This window comes from Pyrus communis, chromosome 1, assembly GCF_041283825.1.
Source record: "Pyrus communis isolate YQ-2024b chromosome 1, ASM4128382v1, whole genome shotgun sequence".
In the NCBI taxonomy this organism is placed as follows: Eukaryota; Viridiplantae; Streptophyta; class Magnoliopsida; order Rosales; family Rosaceae; genus Pyrus; species Pyrus communis.
Window position 1 is genome coordinate 12546408 of NC_142565.1, and position 25800 is coordinate 12572207.

General features: G+C 38.0%; 2 protein-coding genes across 2 annotated transcripts; both read right to left on the bottom strand.

Moving 5' to 3' along the window:
* Nucleotides 1-18065: 18065 nt before the first annotated feature.
* LOC137721379 (uncharacterized) lies at nucleotides 18066-20097 on the bottom strand. The gene is made up of 5 exons (XM_088698121.1): nucleotides 19459-20097; nucleotides 19215-19299; nucleotides 18568-18677; nucleotides 18370-18476; nucleotides 18066-18286 (listed from the first exon to the last, which is right to left on the bottom strand). The coding sequence occupies exons 1-5, from the start codon at nucleotides 19660-19662 to the stop codon at nucleotides 18250-18252; spliced, it is 543 nt and encodes a 180-aa protein (XP_088554247.1). The 5' UTR covers nucleotides 19663-20097; the 3' UTR covers nucleotides 18066-18249.
* A 2447-nt stretch (nucleotides 20098-22544) lies between these two features.
* Nucleotides 22545-24816, bottom strand: LOC137720540 (trans-resveratrol di-O-methyltransferase). Its single transcript, XM_068459625.2, has 3 exons — nucleotides 24269-24816; nucleotides 23702-24124; nucleotides 22545-23036 (listed from the first exon to the last, which is right to left on the bottom strand). Exons 1-3 carry the CDS (start codon nucleotides 24668-24670, stop codon nucleotides 22710-22712), a joined length of 1152 nt encoding a protein of 383 aa, XP_068315726.2. The 5' UTR covers nucleotides 24671-24816; the 3' UTR covers nucleotides 22545-22709.
* Between the last annotated feature and the right edge of the window lie 984 nt (nucleotides 24817-25800).

The following is a 25800-nucleotide window of genomic DNA, read 5'->3' on the forward strand; positions in this document are numbered from 1 at the left end:
TGTCATCACCAATCCAATAATGCCAGTTAACCTTATCTTGTTGGATACCGTAGAATTCCACGTAATCCAAGAGATAGATCGACTACTTATTATTATTCCTTTGGTAGAGCATCAACTGAAAATAGTCATTTTTTTTCGACGACTTGTCATTCCTTTGGTTAGCTCCATTCCATTGGAAAACATCAGAAACTGAAGTATGTGACAACCTGTCCTTAATTTGACAATTTTATTAATTTTAAATGAGGGAATTGACAAAAATGGCCTAAGGGCAAGGACGTTGACTTTTGTTGACCGGCGTATTGTGAGATATATGAAACATTCCTTTAGCGTATCCTCGTAATGCTCGTCACTACGAATGTGTGAGCACAAGCAGAATCGAATTTGGAGCTACAGTTAAAATTTTACGGAACTACGGTCATAAATGGCGTTTTAGTAATTTCAGGTTTACGGGAGATAATTTAATATTATCTTTTGGCCTTAGGCTGTGTATCATGTGGGGCATACGTCTCACTCCTCTACCTCTCTCTCGTGTCCTCTATCTCTCGGGACAATCTCACTTTATTTTTTAAAAAATATTCCCTCACCTCACTTCCACCACTCATTGGCTGCCACCTCATCATTTCCCTCTAACCCTCTCAACTCTCATCTTCATCCCTCTCAGACTCTCTCTTCCTATACACACACAGAGAGGTCGAGAAGGTCCGCCTTAATACCAAACCCTGATGATGATGTTTCACTCGACCACCACCACATCCTTGTTTCTCTTAAACCTTTCTCCAAACTATTAATCTCTTTCTCGTCCTTCTACCTCCACTGCTATGGAGAAAGCAACAGTGCATGGTCACCTAACTAGGCTAACTTTAGCAAGATTTTTCAAGATTCCGACCAAGGTAAGCCTTAGGATTCCTCATATTCTCCTTTTAATCATGATCTAATGTCTTTTACAGTCTTGTAATTGATTTGGAGAAAGATTGATGCACAAATACCTCAAGGGAGTTTTTCCCCAGATTTCTAGAAATCGAATTGTGGCCATCAGGCCCTTTTTTTGGCCACTTTAAGCCTCATTTAGACCTCAAACTGGTACATTTCTTTCCCTCTCATTCCTAGCTTCAAATCCATATACAGAACTTTGAAAATGACTAAGCAATGAGCTCGAAAAGATGGCTCTGCAACTTGCAAATAATCCTACGGGATGCACATATAAGCTTATTATTAAGGGGATGCCTTAATTATATTTATGGTCATGAATAGTATTATAATGACTAGAATTGTTGAATTGCTATGGCATGATTATATTTAAACTATTTGCTCATCATTGCTACACCGGTGTTAGTACTCACCCAGGCCAGGGCCAGTCTTTCACATGTATGTGCACATCGCATCGTATGCTCACTTTGGATCCATTGTAGGTGCCAGTCCTGTATTAGATTCCTGTATTAGATTGCTGTAGGCAATTAGGATTCGTGTGTCAGCATCTGTTGATAAGCATTCGATGTGATATGTTTATTTAGGCAAAAATATATGATTACGAACGTCATGTACTTATTTACAAAAGTTGTGACGTATAGCATCCTTGAAATATTGTTGGTTATGGTAAGCATTTTTATACTATATGTAGTATGTATATTTTGGAAACTATACTTCTTTTATGGTGAAGGGTTCTAATGTTTTCAAAAGGTTTTTATTAAAACTTTATTTTTAGGCCCACTCACCCTTGTTTTAATACCCTCCAGGTTTTAGCAGCCCAGTTTTCGTATTGACGAGGATTGTTGGCAAATCTTGGTGTGGACGATTACCCCTGATGGTGTAATTCTCACCCTATCTTACTGTACTGTACCTATGCTCTGACATCTCGTGTGAAATGGGTTCATTCCCACTCACAGTGCACTCTTATATTTAGGCATTTTTAGGTTTAAGTTTATACACAATTTCCACATCACTACACTTCATGGCTTCGTCACTTTCTAGGTGTTGGCCAGCACAACTCGATTCGGAGTCCCAGTGGACATTCCCTATCGGGGTGTGTCAGTTTGGTATTAGAGCGTAAGTTTGGGCAGTATTGCGTTCATCACATGCGTGATGTAAGCATTCTTGGTTCTTTAACCTAAGTGTCGAATCCTGCCACCTCGTCGAATACGAAAAATGTGTTAACTTTTTCTAAGTTCTCAGTGACTTAGACGACTTAGCGACATTTTAGAACATCGCTTTGGCGGATGCCTCTAGATTTAAATGAAAAACCTCCCTGCCAAGGAAAAAAAATCTCGAATGGAGACAAGTTGATGACCCTAAAGCAAGGATAATGTATCGATACTTATGTGCCACTAGAAATCTACCGATCAACCCCACTACCATTTAATCATTTCTACAAATCCTTTCGAGTTAGGAAACCAGAAATGGTTTTGCTTCCTTAGCAGTACCCGTTAGTATACCATCTATTAGAATTCCTATGACGTTTACTTCGTCAAGATTCCAGAATTGTCTTGAGCAACAACCTGGTGCTAAAGTGGTAGCACTTAATGAGAGAACATCTGGCAAATAGCCACTTTTGGTTGCCGAAAGCACTAAGTTTTTCAATCACACTGGTGATCATTCCGGATCTTTAGGAGGAAGATCAATTTCCATTCAAAGTTCGTTCTAAAGTAGATCAATTTCCAGCTTTAGAACATTCCAACCAATACTAGTTTTCTGAATTTCTTTTGGTGATGTACTCGTCATTTTGATGAGCATAGGCACATGTGAATGAGTTGTTATACTTTCGAGTAGCAGAAATCCCAAAAGCAGTCATCAAATTTCCCTAGAATCAAGGAAACCACCTCACATGACCAGTTACTTACCAATCATCTGAAACCATTTACCCCGAGTGATCTCTAACCTGTAATTAACCTATGGTGCACTACTAATTGATGATACCATCTGATATCCAGAAACTGTCAACCAGTATCTGGGAGTGATACCGTTATGCCAGAACACTAGTTCACAGTTTCAGGGTAACGAACAATATCGAAAGTATCATATATGCATTAATTAGCGGTGCGACTAATATATTGATTAATAGTGACTACTTAAGCCGAAGAAACTAAATCATGGAAACTTAGGAACAAGTTTTGTATTAGGACGATAAACTCATAGTCGTTTTTACCTTATCACCTATCTAGATAAACAAAACCTTTCCAACTAGCCACCTCTTCGATCACTTCCGTAGGTAGACAGTAAAAGTTTCTCACTGTTAGAGTGAATTGAAAATTGAGAAAGCTGTGAAGACTTATTAGCACGTGTCGTAAAGAAGGAAATAGTATCGTGTGTTTTGAGGATGCATATCTCTGGCGTCATTTCTCAAAATTTTACCTGAGATACCACTGAAGCGGGAAGTTGATTACACCATCGATCACTTTCTTATGCCACACCAACTTTCCTTGTGTCTTTTCAAACAACTCCTACATCAATGAGAGAACTTAGTTTCAAAAGTTTACCGATTAGGAATATATCCAACCAAACACTTTATCTAGGGAACCTCAGACCTATCTGCGAAGGTGAAAGGCCGAACCTTAGGATCGTATCTATATTTTAACGACTCAATCAGGTGATGACGAAAAATCGTTAGCCCCTATTTTGAATTGATGGTTTCTCCGACCAACTTCTTGACCTGAGTTTTCTTTCATAGCCTATCGAATTCATAGTAGTCTTATCGATGACTTTCTCATCCATATCCATTTCGGTAATGAAACCAAATTCTCTAAACCCCGACAATCAGCTTTATACCAAATTTCTCAAACATTAGTTTTTTTTTAAAATAAGTACTCTTCTTGGGAGACGTGATCTCAGTAAACAATATTCTCTTCTTTTTCCAAAAAAAAAAACTAAAAAAAGGTTTAATGGAAGAAGGTTGAAATTTTCACAAGGTGTCGTGAAATTTGAGATATCTTTGATCTTGTTGATTTATCAACAATTTGTTAGCGATTTTTGGGCTATAATGTCCTTCCTTACTTACGACCAAGGAAAGTTAGTTTAGCGGGGATGTTGAGTATAAGTAAAGTTTCTAACAACTGGACTGTTGTCTTACCTTACCTTTTACACCTTTCGATGACATTGATCATTTTGGAAATCCATGATGACGTGTTATTTGGATGTTTCAACTGTGCTGAGGCAACATGACGAAGAATCGCTTATCTTTTCCAACGGTTAGAACCATTCGAAATGAACCGTCTTATTCATGACCTAGAGTTAACAGTTGTCACCTTCATTTGAAAATCGGATGACACTTCTCTATGGAGAAGCGTGTCCAAAATCTTTATCAACCTTAGACCTCTCAAATACATCTTCATTTGAAGGGAACTAAATTTTTGACAGCGATGATGGAAGAACCAAATCAATGCCTACGATTGCATTATCGTGTATCATCCCAGTTGTGCAAACGTAATTACTGTCTACTACTACAAAAAATATAATTACCCTTGAACATTTCCAGCCTTTCCTATCCCATTACAGCTAAAGTTCACAAGCATCGATTTGACATTATTTCTAAATTATCAAGAAATCGTTCGAGTGGTTATAATCACTTCTTGTATCAATAAAGGGGGAAATATCACCGTAAACTCCTGGTACGAGATATCTTATACATGTGGAAATTATGATGATGTTTCAATGATTACTGATCGACTTGACAAGTCAACTCACCTTCCGTTGGTCTAGAAGAACTACTTTTAGACCATTTGGTAAAAATTCCTCATTCTTGAAATTATCTGATTTTCTGATTCCATATTCACTTCTTATGCTAGAAGCATTCCAATCAACCTTGAGTACATTTCCACCCTATTGCACTTTGTATTAATTTTGAAGCAGGCAGACTGTTTAGGAGTAACGCTAGAATATTGAAATTTTAATTGTGACCATTAATTCCTCAATCACCCAACAAATACTCTGCTGAACAAATTGTTACTGTTGGTGATTGAATATTTCGGAAGCTACCGTTGTAACGAGATACCATGCATTCATTCCAGTTACCTTGTATCTTAGATTCGATGGACATGTTTTGACCCTCAAATTCTTGATTGTTCTTTTAGTCTTCTCGACATAGTTTTCGCTAAATCCGAGGGAATTTCACAATGAGTCTGCTCGCCAAGGTATTTATGAGATACATTATTCAACTACATGGTGTGCATGTCATTACTTTGTTTCACTGTGATGCGCATTTCACTTCCAAGTTTTGGGAAGTCCTCTTGAAGGCTATGAGTACTAAGTTGTTGTCCGATACCAAACCTTCACCTTCAAACTAACAGCTAGTCGAAATGAAATATCCAAACTTTCATGGACATGTGGTGTTTATTCGTTCTATAACTTTAGCATGATGGTAATAAACACTTATCTCCATTAGTGTTGCATGTAACTAAAAGTACTATTTCGATTCTTGGTTTGGCACCATTCGAGATGTTGTATAGAGATTTTACCTACAATACATGTTTGACAGATGAGTATTGCAAACAGGTATTTGAATGATCGAGATTACAATACGGAAAATTTTATGATATTGACGATGTTGCCCAAAAGGGTAGTGCGTGAGTACAATCAAGGCTTTGACCAGACGTTGTATGTGTATTTCCCAATGAGGGGCATGATGGTAATATTGCACCCTCGGAAATTATTTGCTTGCATATCGTGACAACAGTGAGTTGCCAGTATTGCGGGCTACAGACCGTAATATCGATAACTTGTTCATCAGGCTCGTTAAGCAAGTGGATAGGTAAGCCCGTCTACGTTAGTATTTTAGTTATTTATTTCTCTGTTAATTGTTTGGGCTTGAACTAAGATACTACACTTATATTTAGAGTAAGTGACGCCACAAGTGCGTAGGTGAAATTTTTCTATGTTCAGTTTTGATTTCAATACAATTATTTTAATTCTACGTTATTGTATATACTTATTTTGACGTTATGTTTTTATGTATCTATTTTTGACCTTATGTTTTATAAAAAGTATTGTATTATAGTATTGTATTAAAGGAGAAGGAAAGTATGAGTCTAGAGGCATGAAAGAGGAATCATTGCACTCCAATCGCAACGAAATGGCATTCTCTTTCATGCAACCACTCTAACTCGATATCTTCTTTACATATTTATATTTCTGTTGTCTTTTCACTATTTTTTGTAAAACAAAAGATTTCAAATTTCGTGGACGAATTTTTTTTTTAAGGTAGGTAGATTGTGACAACTCGTCCTTAATTTGACAATTTTATTAATTTTAAATAAGGGAATTAATGAAAATGCCCTAGAGGTAAGGACATTGACTTTCATTGACCAGTGTATTATGAGACTATGAAACATTCCTTTACAATATCCTCGTAGTGCTTGTCACTACGAACGCTTGGGTGTAAGCATAATCGAATTTGGAGCTACGACTAAAATTTTAGGGGACTATGGTCTAAAGGGCATTTTAGTAATTTCATGTTTAGGGAAATAATTTGATTTGTCTTTTAGCCTTGGGTTGTGTATCATGTGGGGCCTACGCCCCATTCCTCCACCTCTCTCCCATGTCCCCAATCTCTCAGGACAATCCCACTTTATTTTTTAAAATATTCCCTCACTTCCTTTCCACCATTCATTGGCTGCCAACTCATCATTTCCCTCTAACCCTCTCAGCTCTCATCATCATACCTCTCAAACTCTCTCTTTCTCTACACATGCAAAGTGGTCTAGAAGGTATGCCCAAAAACCAAACCCTGATGATGATGTTTCACTCGACCACCAGCACATCCTTGTTCCTCTTAAACCTTTCTCCAAACTCACAGTCTCTTTCTCGTCTCTTCTACCTTCACCGGTATAGAGAAAGCAACGGTGCACAGTTATCTAACTAGGCCAACTCTGGCAAGATTTTTCAAGATTTCGACCAAGGTAAACCTTAGGATTCCTCAGGTTCTCCTTTTAATCATGATCTGATGTCTTTTACAGTCTTGTAATTGATTTGGAGAAAGATTGATGCATAAATACCTCGGGGGAGTTTTTCCCCAGATTTCTGGAAATCGAACCATGGCCATCAGGCTATTTTTCCAGCTGTCTCAGGCCTCATTTAGACCTCAAACTGGTACATTTCTTTCTCTCTCATTCCTAGCTTCAAATCCATAAATAAAACTCTGAAAAATGATTGAGAAATGAGTTCGAATGGAGCACAAAAAGATGGCTATGCAACCTGCAAAATTACAGGAACTCGCGAGGAAGGCGAGTACCGCCATACTCGCAGGCACATGGGATGGCGTGGGGTACCATTGCGGCTGGCACATGCAGCGGTGCGTGGAGGAACCCAAGGTCCCTCCTCAGATTTCTCGACTTGCTGAACCCGAATCTGTTGTCCTTTTTTCAAAATTGGACCGTTTTAAAATAGTTTCTTTATTAACCGTACTTTGTACAAAAACACGTTTATACGTTAGTACGTTACGTATTTACATAAATGGTTTCATTTCTAGGTGAAGCACATCTCAAGGATCTTGATGCCCATGAGGCGGGTTCAACTCGACGACATGATTTGTGAGTGGGTATTTTCTTTATATATATATATATATATATTGGTTAGTTTCCATATATACAATTATTAATAAATTCTCTACATGATTGCCATAATTAAATTAATGTTTATATGAAATGCCTTATTGTTGGGAAATGATGAAATAATCCTACGGGATGCACATATAAGTTTATTATTAAGGGGATGCCTTAATTATATTTATGGTCATGAATAGTATTATAATGACTAGAATTGTTGAATTGCTATGGCATGATTATATTTAAATTATTTGCTTATCATTGCTGCACCGGTGTTAGTACTTGCCCGGGCTAGGGCCAGTCTTTCACGTGTATGTGCATATCGCACCGTACGCTCACTTTAAATCCATTGTAGGTGCCAGTCCTGTATTAGATTGCTATAGGCAATTAAGACTCGTATGTGCTGCACATAGTGCCAATCTTCACGCGATTTTAGTACTAGAGCGTAAATTATTATTACACCCGGTCCTGTTCATGTCACAACACTTCTGCATGAACTCGTGTGTCAGCATCTATCGATGAGCATTTGATGTGATATGTTTATTTAGGCAAAAATATGTGATTACGAACGTCATGTACATATTTACGAAAAATGTGACGTATGGCATCATTGAAATATTGCTGGTTATGGTAAGCATTTTTATACTATACGTAGTATGCATATTTTGGAAACTACACTTATATTACGGCGAGGGATTATAACGTTTTCAAAAGGTTTTTATTAAAACTTTATTTTCAGGCCCAATCACCTTTGTTTTGCGCCCTTCGAAGTTTTAGCAGCTCAACTTTCGCATCGACGAGGATTCTCACCCTATCTTACTATATTGTACTTATGCTCTAACATCACGTGTGAAATGAGTTCATTCCCGTTCATAGCACACTCTGATATTTAGGCACTTTTAGGTTTAAGTTTATACACATTTTCAACATCACTACATTTTATGGCTTTGTCACCTTCTAGGTGTCAGCCAGCACAGCCCGATTCGGAGTCCTAGTGGACATTCCAGGTAGAGGTGTGTCAAGTACAAAATCCCCACCGTAAAGGCGAAACATTCATTGAGAAAAGTTGTAAAGGCTTTTTAGCATGTGTTGTTCAGGAAGACAACAATTCAGTACAACTGGAAATTGGGAACTAGTCAAACTAAATTATTGACGACATTCCTAAATATCTACCTATGATACCACTTGATTGAGATTTGTGAGGCACCATTGATCTATGTCCAAGTATGACACCTATTTTCCTTGAATCTTCATCTTAGAAACCTCTTCTTCCATTCATGAAGAGTAAAGACCGGACCTTAAAATTGTACATTGTTTATTGGCAATTTATTTGGGTGACGATTACAAACCGTTAATCCATGTCTTGAATTGATGATTTTTTCAACCAACTTTATTGAACTCGAGCTTTCTTCGAGATTCATTTGAAGCTTGATTATGACCAGCTGAAGATCTGAAATGATGATGTTCCTAAGACTATGTTCAGGACTCGACATGTTCATTACAAGTTCCTCGTGATGTCATGCGGGTTGACGAATGCTCCAATATTGTTCATGAACCTGACGAACTGTACATTTCGCCCATGTCCCATGAAATTCGTGATAACCATATCCAGAACTTCCTTGTTTACTCCAGTAATGAAGTCAAACTTTCTAAACACCGATGATTTGATTTGAGCAATTTTTAGGCGAATCAGCTTTAGCTAAATTCCCCAAATGCCAGTTTTGTTTAGATTATGTTTCTTTTTGGAAGACATGAGCGCAAACGACGACATTCTTGTCAATCCCCAAAAATGTTGTAGTTGTAAAAAAAATTGGGACCCTTGCAAGGTTTTGCGAAATACTAGGTATCTTTGGCCTTGTCAATTACCATTGACGTTATGGACTGACTTTCTCCACCTTAGCCTTATTCCTTACAAGTTGACTAGGAAAGAAGTTAGTTTCATTTCAATTGAGGTGTTGTCTCTTTCCGACTTTGGTTTTTACACTTCTCGATGACGCCAATAATTTTGAAATTTGCAGTGATACTTCACTAAATGATCTAGCTACGTGTTGATCAGCATTGTAGGGTAACTGCTTATGCCTTCCGATAGCTGGGGCCACATGAAATGAACTTCCCTACCTACGATTTAGAGTGGACAATTGCTACCTGTACACTAAAAACTTGATGGCCATTTCTCTATGGAGAAACATGCCAAGATTTTCATCGATTCCCTTAAACTCCTTAAGTACATCTTCATTTGGAAGGAGCTTGATTGTAAACGGTGATGATGGAAGAAATTAATCAACATCTACGATTGCACCATCGTGTACTACCTCGGTTATGTAAACATAGTTACTGGCAACCTCAGCAGAAAAGCACATAGATTACTCAACCATAATATCCTATTTCAATTACAACTCATGAGTATTGATGTGACGTTACTTTCAGATCATCAGGAAACCTTGTTAACTAATTTCCAAGTCCGACCCTTCCACTTTTGACTTGGGATGAAAAAGGAGATTGCTTAGGCATTAAGCAAGAACTTGACTGGTCAACTAGTCAAGCAGGAAGAATGAATGATTCGAGTTGTTACAGTCACTCCTTATATCCAGATGGATATGAGAGAATATCACCATGGACTTCATGTACGGGTCACCTCATACACATGGAGACTATAATGATGTTTTGGTGATTGTCGATCAACTTACTAACGTGCCCATCTTCTATCGGTCCACGAGGACACCCTCTAGACCACTTGATAGAATCTCATCCCACATTTATTCTTATTTAATTCCCTAACGTTTGGGATTTACAAAACACCCATGGTCAGCTAAATGGAAATCCTATGTGGATTTCATAAGTGGACATCTGAGTCCTTAATACTCTTTGTTCATTTTCATGTCTTTCTATGTAATACGTGTTCTTACGAACACGTGAGTGCGAATGATGCATAAATCGGACGATTTATGCACTTTTCCCATTGAGGGGCAAAATAATAATTTTGCACGCTTAGGATCCCATTACTTGTTTATCAAGACAACAATCGGTTGTTGGTATTGCAGGCTGCGGACTGTAATATCAATAACCTATTTGTTGGGTTCCTTAAGCAAGTGGGCAAGTAGGCCCACCTCCAGTAATATTTTATTAATTAGGCCTCATGCCTAATTAGTTATTGTTTGGGCTTGACCCAAAAAGACATACACACACATAATTTTCTTCTACTTGTTTTGGCCGGTCCCTCTTTCTCATATGGCTCTCTCACACTCTCTCTCTAACACACATACCTCATTTCCCTTCCACTTTCTTTTCTTTTGTTTTACCCGGTTCTTCATCTCTCTAGCTCTCTCTCCCCTCTCTCACGTCACATCTCTCACTCTCTCCCTTTTCACTTCAATCACTCACCCACAACTCTCTGTCTCTCTCTACTCATTCACTCAACAACTAATTTCCACTTTCATTTCACTAATCTCCCTCACCTCTCAAACTCTCTCATACCATAGCGCTCTCTCTCTTTCTCTTTATCTCTGACACACACAACCCACTTTTCACATGCACTCTAACTCCCTCACTCTCTTCCTTGCTCTCTGTCTCATTTCTATCTCCTTCTCTATCACTGCACGGAAAGAAGGCCTAGTGTCACGGGATGACTCTTTAAGCCTTCCGCCCGTGCGGCACTTAGACTTGAGAACCTCGATGAACAAGCTAAGTAAGCCTTTGAAGCCTCGCTTCCCCGGATTGAATCACAAAGAAAGCTAAGATAGCTTGGAGAATGCTAAGATCACTTAGAAGATGGGAGAAAGGAAGCTTTGTATTGAAACTTAGGAGAACTTTACAATTGCTTACAATTCTTGGATGCCTTGGCCAAATGGCCTTGCCTCCTATTTATAGGCCTAAGTAACCTCCTCAATGGAGGGTTCTAGAATTCCCTACTTACATCCAAAAATATCTAGAATAGTTCTAGATACAACTTGCCTAATCTAGATTGTTCTAGGTGAGGCTTGAATATGTACACTTGTGTGGATTGTTCCGGAATGCCCTAGATTATCTTGAACGCTCCGCCATGTTCTTGATTTTTCCGGGATGTTCCGGAAGCTTCCATGAAGACAAGGCTTTATGGGCTTAGATAAATGATGTCTTGGGCATTTTCTTTGTTTGTAACATATGGCCCGTGACACTAGGAATCATCATCACCATTGCCATTTTTTCATGGACAAAAACCACAAAACCAACCATCCATCAAACCCAGGAAACAATAGCCAAAAAAAAAAAACAAAAACAAAAACAAAAGAAAACAAAATCCGAACTCTTTCAATCTCTCTTGTCCCTCTCGTCTTTGCAAACTCAAGACGTGGTGGAGCCGCCAACCTCGTTGAATCTGGAACCACCGCACCACTATGTCGTCTACTCAGGATACCAAGGCCCAAAACCTGTCACTGTAGTGGCTACTCCCACTTTCCGTCATCTTCTCCGACGATTTTTCCGACGAGACACCACTCCCTACCTCGGTAAGCCACTGTCACACTCCTCTCGTTTTTGTTTTCAGTTTAGGGCTCAAATTCAAGCTTGCATGTGAGTCTAGACCCATATCTGTGAGCTCATATGCAAAAGCTTAATCTGCCACTTCTTCTCCGACTGTTGCAGGGTTCTTGACGATTTATTATGTGAAACCTCGCCATTTCAGGCGAAGCTAGGCTCTGGTTTCTAACCTTCATCGTCACAATGAGCAGAATTTGAGCTTGCATGCTCAAATCGTTCTTAATGTAATCGAAGTCCAACGAAATGCCCTCTTAGGTCCGTGAGATTCCGACCAAATATGATTTTGCTGGCCACATTGAGACCTTCTGGTATACTTATGTTTCTCTTGTCCCGACTTCTAATTCATATAATACATGCTTGTTTGGTGGGAAATTTTAGAAAAGAATGATGTCGCTGTACTGTTTTTACAACAAGGACCAAACTGCAAAAACTTGTTAAAGCTTTAGTGTTGTATGGTAATTCTAAGAAGTTTGGGGCATTTTTGCAATTACCTCTAATTTTAGGTAGGGATGGGCAAACAGGTACAGGAACCGCGGGTTGGGGTGGGTAATCAAGGTTCAGGGCGGGTACAGGTTCCTAATTTTTAAAAAGAGAAATGGGGTGGGCGGGGCTTTAGAATTTTGGGGCCAGGCCGGGTCCAAAGTTATTAAAAAAAAAGGGTACCCAGACCGACCCATTTATGTAACATCCCAATTTAAATATATTACTGTCTCGGTCTCCCAACCTTGTGAACATTGTCTCCTTGTCTCCCTCTCTCTTATCTCGATGCTTTTTCCTTTCCGAGAACACACACCCCCCCCCCCCCAATCTCTCGATATTTCTCCTTCATTCCTCCCCTTGTTTGTTCTTCCCCCATTTCTGCAACTCTCCTTCCCAGAGCAGGCAGACCACACACACCTATACGAGTACCCCAACGCGACCTCCACCGCAATGTCTCACACCTTCTCAAAGACTCTCCTCTCCTCAGTCTCCTCCCTCTCTCTCTCCCCCACAATTTCTTTCTCTCCCAACGCCTCTGTCTCTAATTTCTCACACCTTGGATCTGTCGATTCTCAACCTCCTTCCTCTCGATCTCACTCCCCCCAGTCTCTCGATCTTTCTCTCCCGTAGCCTTCTGATTTTTTTTTTTTTTTTTTTGGTTTGAGAATCGAGGTTTTAAAACAACCGGGTTTTGGTTTTGGGTTTTTGGTTTGGATTTGTAGGTGTCATAAAATCTTGCTTTCTATTGCAATTCACGGATAAGAGGTTTCAGCATATGCATGATTTTACCATCGGTGTCGAGTTCGGAGCTCGAATGGTCACCATCGATGGTCGTCCCTTCTTGTTTTCTATTTGGCTATAGCGAAAATAGAATTTTAGTGGTCAATTGGGTTTATGGTTTTGTACCAAATTTGGAAACAGCACAGCAAGCGGATATGGGTCTTGATGTCGGAGACTGAGTTGAAGATCTGGAGCATGGCGAGTCTAGGAGGCCATCAAAACCGGAAAAAAAATGTAAGAAGAACCCGTGGACCCATCCCGAATCTACCCGTTTCAAAGGGGCCGGGTTAGGTCCGGTTCTAGTAATCAAATTTGCAATACCCAACTCGGCCCGTCCAATTTCTTTTTAAGCGGGTTCGGTCCGGTCCCTCAAAATTTGGGCCCGGCCCGGCCCTTGCCCACCCCTAGCTTTAGGGGAAATTTTGTAAAATGTGAAATTTGGACAAATTATAGTTAATATGTCCATCTTTTATATGATTTGCGTTTAAGTACCTTGCTAAAGTCAACGTGACTTGGTATGGGTACAAGCTTATTTGGATCGACAAATGACAAGGCTCATTGAGGGTGAGCACATTATGGTTATGTGAGTGGGTCTTTTTGTTTTTACGTGTGTGTATATATATATATATATATATATATGTATGTATGTATGTATGTATGTATATATGATTTTTTTCACCAACTACTTTTATATATTATGATGTGACATGCCATGTTTAGCTTTACAAATAGACTTTTCAAACACTTTATGTTTTTAATATTATTTGTGAGCATAAACTTGTGGCATGACATCCTTGCACATTAACTGCTCATTATTATGTGTTTGCACGTTGTCTTTTAGTTATTTGTACTGTCCTGGGCCAAGGACTAGCTTCACATGTAATTAATATTCACCGTTTACATTCGTTTTGGATCCAGAGTTAGGTGTCAGCCTGTCAATTTGCGTTGATGTGTTAAACTCGTATATGATACGACTAGTGCAGCTCACACGATGTAGTACTAGAATGTAAAACCTACACCCAGCCTATTCCATTGTCTGAATATCTCTGTAATGGACTTGTGTCCCTACATCTTTCGACTCACTTTTGTTGCAGAGTACCGTATTACATACTAAGGGATTACACTTTTCGAAAAGGTTTTACAAAACTTTATTTTCAGGTCTACTCACTCTTGTTTTTTGCCCCTCCAGAACTTTAGTGGCAAAGGTTTCGTGACGACGATGATTGATGGTAAAAGCTATTACGTAGGAGACTTTCCTTTTGGTATAAATGTCTTTACTCTTCTTTTACTGCAATTTATCTATACTCTGACATCACTTGTGTGATATGGGTTCAATCCTACTCACATGCGCACCCTAGATTAGACTTTTAGGTTTTAATTCATTCACATTTTCCACATCACTACACTTTATGGCTTTGTCACCTTCCAAATGTTAGCCAGCACATCACGATTTGGGTGTCCAGGTGGACATTCCAGGTCATGATGTGTCAATTACGGTCATTTTGCTCTCTACCTTGAAGAACAAGGAATTATGGCTCAATACATAACTTCTGGTACACCACAACAAAATGGAGTATCAGAAAGAAGAAACAGGACATTGATTAGCATGGTGAGAAGAATGATTTGTCAAGGCCTAAGTTGTGAAGTTTCTTATGGGGTAAGGCTCTGAAGACTGCTGACTACATACTAAATTGAGTCCCTAGCAAATTAGTGTCAACTACTCATTTTGAAGTCTAGTATGGTAGAATGCCAGGTTTTGATCACCATCACATTTGGGGATTCAAGGCGAAGGCTAGGTTCTATAATCCAAAAGAAAGGAAATTGGATCCTAGGACTAAGGTTCTATAATCCAAAAGAAAGGAAATTGGATCCTAGGACTAAGTCTTGTTATTTCATAGGTTACTCGTGCACAGGCTCACACCAGAATCAAGGAAACCCAACCAATAATGCAAGGTTTTTTGAAGATTAAGATGTCTTTTACTTTACCATTGAGAACTTTATTTGAGGAACTTGAACAACCATCAATTGAAGCATCTTCAAGTGAACACGGCCCAGTTTTGATGTATTCTCAACCCAACATTGAGACTGATCACAATGAAGAAACTAATCAAGTGATGGAGCAACCAGAAGTAACTTAAATAGGGCATGAATCGAGTCAACAAACTACTAAACATGTTGATAATGCTCAGCAAGTTGCTGAACAAATTGACAATGTTCAAATTCAACCTGAAATTAGAAGATCCACAAGAATAAGAAAACCTGCAATTACAAGTGATTTCCTTTGTTATCTTCAAGAAACTGACTATGATGTTGGAGACAATAATGATCCAACAACTTATTCACAGGCCATGAAGAGTTCATATTCAATTTTGTGGAACAATGTAATGAAGGAGGAGCTGGAATCAATGTACAAGAATCAAGTTTGTTTGTTAGTGGTGCCAAGGTCTAATGTAAAGCCTATAAGGTGCAAACGGGTGTATATTATTAAGAGGGATGCATAGGGACAAATTGAAAGGAATAAAGGTCCGTTGGTTCCTAAAAGATTCACTCAAAGATAAGGTATTGACTATAATGATACCTTCTCACCAGTATCTTCCAAAGATTCAATGCAACTCATTATGGCAATAATTGCACACTTTGATCTCGAGTTACGTCAAATGGATGTAAAAACAGCCTTCCCCAATAGTGATCTTCAAGAAGATATTTACATGGTACAACCTCTTGGATTTATTGAATGGGGGAAAGAGAATATGGTTTGTAAATTAAAGAAGTTAATCTATGGTCTCAAGCAAGCTTCTAGACAATGGTACTTAAAGTTTGACCAAGTGGTTACATCTAATGGTTTTGTTGAGAACAAACTCAATGACTACATCTACCTCAAGTTCAATGGGACAAGGTTTATCATACTAGTCCTATATGTTGATGATATACTACTTGCTTATTGCTGCATTCAGTTGTTAAAAGAGACAAAGACATTGGTTAGTGCAAATTTCAAAATGAAAGACCTTGGTGAAGCAGATTTTGTCTTGGGAATTGAGATTCTTAAAGACAGAAATAGAAAATTGTTGGGACTGTCACAGAGACTTTACATTGAAAGGATTATGACCAGGTTCAACATGGAAAACTGTAATGGTTGTCACGTACCAATGAATAAAGGGGATCGTTTATCAAAAGAACAATGTCCTAAAACTGATTTTAAAGTCAAGAAGATGTCTGAAAAGTGATATGCACCACTAGTTGAAAGCTTAATGTATGCAAATGTTTGTGCAAGGCCTGACATTGCATACATAGTAAGGATTTTGGGTAGATTTCAATCTAATCCAGGGGAAGATCACTGCAGTGTTACCAAGAAAGTTCTAAGTTATTTGCAACAAACTAAAGGCTATATGCTTATGCATGGCAGAAAAGAAGAACTTAAATGAAAGGGTACACTGATTCTGATTTAGCAGGTGAAGATGACAGAAAATCAACTGCTGGCTAAATTTTTTTGTTTGGCGGGGGTGCAGTGTCTTGGAAGAGTGCCAAGCAAACTATCATTGCAACTTTTACTATGGAGGCAGAATTCGTGCTAAGTTTTGAAAGAATGAAACAGGCAATTTAGCTAAAGAATTTTGTGGCAGAATTAAAGATTGTGAGATCAATACAGAAACCTTTGAAGATGTATTGTGACAATAATTATGCGGTTTTCTTTGCAAAGAACAGCAAGAGAACTTTTCCATTAAGCCTAATGGATGTTAAATTTCTGAAAGTAAGAGAAAAGGTCAAGCAAGGAACCAGTGATGTGCAGCATGTAAGTACAAGTCTAGTGGTTGTTGATCCTTTGACTAAAGCATTGCCAGTTGGTATATTTAGGATACAGATCTCTCGAATGGGTGTGCTTGAATCTTTTGATCAGTAGGAGTAAAATGTTGGTGGAAGAAGTTTGTCACAATGTAGTTTTAAAGACTGGAACAAAGGTGAGACTTCATTGTTGAGTGAATTGCTGCTGCAGTCAAGGCCGAAGAACTGGTGCAGGAGTGATCTTTGTCTAAGTTATGTTTTATTTGAAGTTTTAGCTAGTATAATTGTAAGCTAGTTTATTATCTTCAGAGTATTAATCTTAGTGGTTAATTGATCTGATGGGTAGGATTTGATTCAGTTTGAAGCTTTGAGAATCTTTGTGATTGAACTCGAGCAATTGTTTTGAATTTACGTTACGATATTCATTATATTGGAATTAATCTCACAGTTGATAGTTTTTTCTATCTGTGTTGAGCTTAATTGGTATAAATTAAGTTTGGTTAATAGTGGGAGTAAACATCTTAAGGTCGGCTCATGTCAGTTCAATCCTAATGTTATAAAGTGCAAATTGAACATATGTGATATGAAGTTAGCATTTACATAATGGTTGTAATTACACTACAAAAAAAAGGGTCTTATGGGATGCTTAAAATGTGTCGCAAAAGTAGCCAAATGTGTCGCAATAGCCCTTTAACGATGGCCTTGCGACTGTCAGTAACACCTCGCAACAAAATGGTGTCGTAAATGTTTGGTCGATTATATGCGACACATTGAGTGCATCGCAAATACTATTTACTATAGGTTCTCGACAGTAAGTTACGCGTCACAAATAAGTGGTCTCAGGTTTAAAAAAAAATTCGGCATCAAATAGGACGCCACAACGACATTATTTTTAATAGCTTCAGCAAAATTATTTCATTTGAAATTTAGTATAGGTTCCAAACTAAAATAACAATCCAACCTCACTGATACTATTCATAATTCACAAATCCAAAAACATTTATTTGGTTTCTTTGAGAATGAAGAATGTATTTCACTTCTAGTATTTAAACATATATACATTATCCTAAACATTTATACCATTTATAATCCTACAGGAATTATGTCACTCCAGATTGGCTTGTTAGTTCGACAACTAACTTCCTCCCCTTGACCCTGCGAATAATTATGTCACTCCTTGCAGCAGCTCTACTCTTAGTCCTCTGCATAGTGGCTCAAATTAAAACAGATGTATATCCACCTATTGACTGGGAATTAAAAGTATCTAATTCAATGGAACTCTTACTGGTAACATATTAATGATTCAGAGTCGTCTCCTTTCCCTTTGCTAGTGTAGGTTGTGTGAAGATCTCCATTGTCACCCTTATTCTCTGCATCAAATTCATACAAAGCCTTTGCAACAATGCAAGAATTGAAGTTATTACAAACACAAGGTAGGCAAATAATTTGGGAAACAAAAAGAAAAAACTGCAGCTCTACTTACGAAAGGGAGGTGCAGTGTTCTTGAAATACAATTGAATATGAAGGGTAACAAGTTGAACCCCAATAAACTTGGGAAGCACTCTAAGAGGCACATCACTGCGAGCAAGGAATCTGCAGTCAGAAGCACAAGATAAGCGACAAAACCATAAGAGAACATTTTCATATAAGACAAGCTATTAACAAAAAAGAGTTTCCCTTTGCAATAACACATGTCTTTCTTTTTCTATGCAAATCTTAAATAATGATACGGTGTGTGAAAATTATTTGGTACATAGGCTTCACAACATAGGCAGCCAATTTGTGCAAACCATTATACAATCAGGACCAATCTTAGAAATTCATGAGCAATCCCCCCCAATCTTATTTCATTGTAGCGATACAAATCAAGAAAATTAAAGCACAAAGGATGGGATAACTAATTAACTACTTGTGTGCATAATGGTTCCAGGGGTCTAACAAACCATTGACCTTGAAAGCTAAATCATTCTGATTTTCCTACAAGCATAAATGAAAGGGAACCATTTTTTTTTTTTTTTTTTTTCCATTGCAGCAGCAAATTAAGACAATTAATTTGATTTTTCCTACGAGCATAACTTAGTGGAACTTTTGTTGGTAACACATTAAATCAAATAAATTTTACCAACCAACCAAGATGATCTTCACATTCCACAGGTTCACAATCTTTGCTCTGACTCCACACTGTCATCTTCGAATCATATGAAAACCCCCATAACTGCATCACAATACAACATACACAAATAACACAATCCATAACAGCTAGAATGCGCTTTCAAAAGTCACAAAAATCAAATTCAGAAAGCTACAATCTCAATGACCAAGATAACAATTTCTCAATGCAATTAAAACCTCAGAACTAAAAGTTTCCACTTACTCTTATTGAAAATCTCAACAAGACGAAAACAACCACAACCCAGTCCCAATCCTCCACCTTTAACACCAAGGGTTTATCCCTAACCTCATAAGCAGTCACCACCGGATCCCTATCCTTGCTAAACTTCTTCTGCACCATCACACAATTCAACTTCGCCCTCTTCATCTGCTTCACCTTCACATCAGTGGGTATATAAACCCCCATCTTCCAAAAACTCCTTCACACTGTAAATCATAATCAGATGCACTGGCACCAAAAAGAGAAATCAAAACTTCATTTACAAAGAGAACTCAAAGACCATTCTGCAATTATGAACACTAAGCGATATTTCTGTTTGGTTAGTGAGAAAACGCAAGACACTGAATCGGATTTTTCATTCATCAAAACTTTTCTCGGTAAACAAACACAGAGAGAGAGAGAGAGAGAGAGAGAGAGAGAGAGAGAGAGAGCATATGACAAGTGATCAGAGCATAGGTTCGCTGTAAATTGGTGCTCGATTGCGAATCAGAGAGATAGGGGATTTGATTTGGGGCATCTTGATTGGAGATCTGAGAAGCAGCCACTAACTTTACCTAAAGAGTAAAAACGGTGAAATATCTTTCTTCTAAAGATAGGGCGCGCTAAATAAAAATCAGGCGCTAAATGAAATTTTTTTGGAAGGGTATTGTATCAAATACATTATTTGCGACGTTACTTCAACTAGAGTCGCAAAAGTTACATCCCAAACACCATGCATGCTATACCATTGAGAATTTGCGATGATTGTGTGCTTTGTTGCAAATGAAGTGTCGTTAAAAGGCCTTTTTCTTGTAGTGTTGATAGCTTGGTCCTATGTTTTGAAATGCACGGGTAGATTGTTTATGATGAAACTCAAAAAGACTTAGTGAACACTCTGTTGTAAACTTGATAGAACTGATTTACATTTTTCATAATTGCTCAAGTGGGAGAATGTTAGAATACGAGCATGAGTATGAATCTATGGATTAGGTTATTTGATTCAAGATTGGATAGGAAGTCTTATGGGGAATGGATTTGTAATCCGTGTTATGCTGAAACACTATGTATAATGAATTGGTTGTCTGTATGGATTCTAATAAGGGAATCCTTATAAGACTTGGCTAGGATTATGATTTATATAAAGTGGCATCTGCTCTCACAGTTACTGTGACCTATTCTTTTGGACTAAGACCTATTATTAGTTAAGAGCAATCTGATTAATGAAGAGAGGAGAAGGTGCATTGCTACTTTGCTGCAAAAATTGAACATGGCTGCTTCCTTGAATTCATTTGCAGGTAAGTTTTTCCTTGTGTGTTGAAGGGTTTATGAACATGGGTTTGTATTTGAAGTACTGTGGTTCATATTTCATGTTTCTTGTGATATGTTTATGTTAACATGTGGTATTAGAGTCTGAATTACATATTTATGGATTCAGCCTTAAAATCGAATGGTTCGTAAATAAAAAATATTTGCAAACATGAGGAATCGAACACGGGTTCTAGGTTGCAAATAAACAGATAACGACAAAACAATACTATTTACATATATGTAATTCATGTGGAAGCTTAAAAGATGTTGTCAATGTACAAACTTCCATAAAAAATAAAGAGCAAATATTTAACTCCACACATTTAAGAGGAATTTAATAAATCATGTGGAATAACAAAAGAAAAACGGAAGTGAATTTGATGCATCACGTTAACCGAGCTTTCTTCGGCTCACACGTTTGTTGGTCGAGTGGTTTGGTCAAAAAGAATATGGGTTCTCTCCCAATGAAAATGAAAGAACCAATTCTTGGAACTAAATCTGCTCCATGAGCGGTAGTTGAGCACAAATTCGTGTAATCATGAGCAACTTGCAAAACAGTAAAACAATCGCAAGCAAACCTTAGGTTGGGGTGTTTTTTTTTTTTTTTGGTTTGGGGGGGGGAGGGGGGGGGGGGGTGGTGGAGGGGGGAAGGGGGATGGGTGGGTGTGCCGGCCAAAGGCTCTCCAACGGTCAAGTTATTGAATGATTTGAGACTCAAGCAGTGGGCAAGAGAAATCAAATGTATAGATTGTGTTACCATAAACGAATATTAGATGAGGGTATTTATACCATGGGAGAGAGACTTTTTTAGGATATAATCCTCGTTCTAAGCTGGGAGAATCCTAGAGGATATCTAATAAGTAGATATTTCATCCTCTTAGAGTTGTGATTACTTGCGGCGCATGCCTCTCTTGATTGTAAGGACTCCAAGACTTCTAGGATCTGATTGTGTCCATAACCGGATCAGATCGCATGTCATGCAGAACAAGCATGGTCATCAAGCGGAGTCGCTAGCACTTCGTCTAGTGCCCCGGAGTAGAGTGATGGTGGCACCTTGTTCCGTCTGATACAGTTCCGCCCAGAGCTGGTGAGTCCATAACTTGACTTTTGAGATAACAGTATTCGGATCAGCCTTACTCTGATCTTGGAAATCATGGTCCCACAAAAGCTTTGTAATTTCGAGGATCATCAAGTCTTTATATCAAAAAAAATTCATGAACCCCTCCGCCTCTTTCCAATTTTGTTTGCGAAGAATATGAAATCAAAGCTACGTTCGAAGTTTAGTTTTAAATTAACTTTCTCACACTATTGCTTTCTCACAGCTCAACTTGACCAAAAAGTCTAGCAATCAAAACCTTTTTGAAAAAAAATCAGAAGTTGTCCAAATAATTAAAGGACATTGAGGCTTTTATTTTTTTTAATGTTTGGATCACAAGGTGTGTCATATATAATCGTGGTTGAGTGTGACGAATTGGGACAAATTTTCTCGGTTTAACGGTACTACTTTTACAAATTTATAATTTCAAATTTCACCCCTCCAGTTTAAATTTACCATTTCATAAGAGGTGGATCAAACATGAATTAAAAAGTTACGAACAAACAAAAGAAAAAGAAAAAAAACAAAACAAAAAACCAGAGAAAAATCCATCCAAAATAGCATATATATACACCCAAAGAAACAAATAAAAACGACAATTCATCTCGTTGGTTGTATATATTGTAAATTAGATGCAAATGGCGCATAATTAAGTGATACTATTTGAAGACACAATATAAAAATATTTATACTAACACACTTCACTTATTATTTATTTGTCACATAAAATTGACGCTTGATGACACTCTTTATTCTAGATATATGGAATATGATAGTGCAGCCACCTATATTAGCTAGAGCGTGTATCCACGTAATTTTATTGATACAATACTAGTAGGAAGGTTTATGTTCAAGGGTAAACTTCAATAAGAGACCTCAAACCGAGTGTATGAGTGATGTTATAGTGAGTGAATCCAGCAGCGAAAAAGATCTTCTCCCATTCTAATTTGCTACGCTCTTTGCCAGGGAGGATGGACATCATCAACATATCGAACATGAGCTGAGTTTCAATTGATTTCTTATCCATCATCTTCTTCTTGTTATCGACATATCCCACAACTATGTCTATGATGATAATCTTCTTATTTCCTCCCTCGTTTTTGCTTAGAGATATTGCTTCTCTACACTTCTTCAATATTGTCACGCTTTCTTCATCATTCCAATCATGCATAATCCACTGAGATACAGATCATTAATTGATTTCATACGTTACTCAACTTGTCACATCATTTCTACAATTAGGGCTCGTTTGAAAGTGTTTTTAAAATAATTGAAAGTGCTTGTGATGAAACTAATTTTGGATTCCCAAAATACATGAAGTGTTTCTTGCAAGAAACACTAGTTATGTGTTTTTTTACAGGAAACACTTCAAGTGTTTTTCCATGACACAATTGCATTTTTATTTTTTTTAATGATGATTGGTTTCAAAAGCACTCTCAACAAAAATGTTTTTCATCATTTTTAAAACACTTCCAAATAAGCTTTTAATCTATATATATATATATATATATATATATATATATATATATATATCAATAATAATATATTTTTAGTTGAGGGACTATTGCTCTAATTTAATTTAATTAAAGTTAAGGGACCATTGTTACAATTTACTCTAAATGCACTTGCTAGTCGGAGCCTTCTACATTCAATATTCTATTTAAACACACTCACTCTATTTTCTTTAATAGACGTGGACCCTACCATGTACATGGGACAAACGATGCTCGCTGGAACTTGCAAAGACATGGATGAGATGTTTTTACTAACAAATGGGTATTAGTTAGGAAATTGAAGCAAGAACAAGATAAGATAAACAATTGAGTGATATATATTACGTACCTTGAGCAAAATTGCATTGGCAGGAGGTATTTCCTCAAACATGTCTCCTCCCATAAAACCCAAATTGTGGGTCGTCCCCTGCAAGCCAGCCACCACATGTGGCTGGTCAAACACAGTGCAGTTGATGTTGGGGAATGCATTGGCAATGGCCTTGGCCATTGTTCCTGATCCCCCTCCAACATCCATTAGGGACTTCAAACCCTCAAAAACTCCTCCACACTCTTCCACCACCACCCTTCCAATAAGCTTGGAGTCAGCCTCCATTGCTTCATTAAACAAGTTACCGAACCTTGGTTCCTGAGCTCCCAATTCCCAAAAGGGCATTCCATTTTCCATTTCAAATGGTGTACATGTAGCAGCTGGATCATCACCACCGTTCATCTTCAACCAAGCTCCCATCAAGTGAAATGGGGTTGTCACTACCTGATAGAATAAAACCCTAGTTAGGATCATTGTTGTAGTTAATTGTGAATTAGTTTTTCATACTTTCCTAGAAATTCTATATTCATTGTCATTGAATATTTACCCTATAAATGATATCTACCAAATTGAATATACACTACGTACCGGATCGAGTGTCGCGAGTAAAAATGGCGTGGTGCTTAATGGCCCGTCTTTGAGAAGAAGCCTGGAAGATGGTGTTAGGCTATACAATACAACTGCTTCTTCTTCCTCCACATCGGCACGATCATGATGAATATGATGATGTTGTGCAAAGAAATTAGAGTGAACGAGGATGAGCATGAGGCGTGAGACAAAATGAGCTTTAGAAGGGTGGACATTGAGCCCGGCGATGAGCTCGGAAAGAGAGATGGGTTGGCCGTGGTTGTGAATCACGTCTGCGATGCCTAGTTGAACTGCACATTTGAGTGACATGGAGTTTATGAACTGGAATATGTGGTTCCAAAGCTGAGCTTGAGCTCCGAGAAGCTCATGGCTAGTAGCACCCACTGCATTACTCGAACTCATATGTGTATGTAAGTATGCTGTTTCGTGAATATTTTAATTGATTCTTCTCTTGCTATACTAATTTTGAATACATGGGCATGTGGATCGGTTTATATACTTTCTCGCACACTCTAAGCCTGTCATTTGCTTTCTAACTATTCTCACACACTTTGAGCGTGCCAAGCATAAGCTATTATATCCAAGATTAGCAATTAATTAAGAGAATTGTTATTGGCATTCCAAAAATCATATTTTGCACTTTAAACTATCTATAACTAGAAAGAAAAATAAACTTGTGAATGGTGTAAAATGAAAATTTTAAAGTGCTAATAACAGTTCCCTTAATTAATAACTACATATTAATATCTCAAATCTCCTAAAATATAATAAAGTTTTAAATATCTTAAACCACATCAACCCTGATATAGTTACTCTTGTAACATACATTTTCTTCCCAACTCCACACCATACAATTAACTTGGGGTGGGCGCAGGTTGGGTTGGGTCGGTTTTGGGCTAACCCAAAAGCAAACCAACCTAGTCGGTTGAGCCAAAATTCCAAACCAAAACCGATCAAGCTGTGTCTAAAACCAATCATGTCGGTTAACCAACAATGACAGGTTGGTTTGGGTCAATTTTCGGTTTGTGGATGATGCCGGAGTGGGAGAGGGAGTTGTCACACAGCTGGGAGATTATTGTGCCTGGTTTGAAAATTAAGTCTGAAAAGAGAGGGAGAGAAAGAGGCCACAAGAAAAACAACCAAAAAGTGCTATCCATTAAACACCCAAAATGGGGCCATAAGAACAAACAACCAAAAAGGCAAGAAAAGCAAAGCAAATGAGATGTCGATGCAAACTAGGCAACAGAAAAGTCATCCTAGACATACAGACAAAACACCACCATCACCACTAAGATCTCTATTCTGATTAAAACAAATAAGAGCAATCACATGGGTCGGTTCAGTTAACCGAAGTTCAAGAATTATAGGAACCGCTTGTCAAATCGACTTTAGTGGGTGCAATTCAATTTACTCACCCCAAAAGTAAAAAACCAACGAAACCAAACCGTCGATGCGGTTTGGTCAGTCTAGTCGATTTTGTTTTAATTGTCATGCTCTACAAACTAACGTGATTTCTGCTTCTCCTATCTTCT

Bases quoted from the DNA above. Each gene is read 5' to 3' on its own strand.
- LOC137721379 (XM_088698121.1), bottom strand. From the start codon at position 19,662: ATGGGGGTTTATATACCCACTGATGTGAAGGTGAAGCAGATGAAGAGG. The intron at 19,300-19,458 runs GTAAGTGGAAAC...ATTGTGATGCAG, and splicing joins TGTTGAGATTTTCAATAAGA to TTATGGGGGTTTTCATATGA. The intron at 18,287-18,369 runs GTAAGAGTTCCA...GCCACTATGCAG, and splicing joins GAATCATTAATATGTTACCA to AGGACTAAGAGTAGAGCTGC.
- LOC137720540 (XM_068459625.2), bottom strand. From the start codon at position 24,670: ATGAGTTCGAGTAATGCAGTGGGTGCTACTAGCCATGAGCTTCTCGGA. The intron at 24,125-24,268 runs GTACGTAGTGTA...TTATTCTATCAG, and splicing joins TACTCGCGACACTCGATCCG to GTAGTGACAACCCCATTTCA. The intron at 23,037-23,701 runs GTACGTAATATA...TCTGTATCTCAG, and splicing joins CCAATGCAATTTTGCTCAAG to TGGATTATGCATGATTGGAA.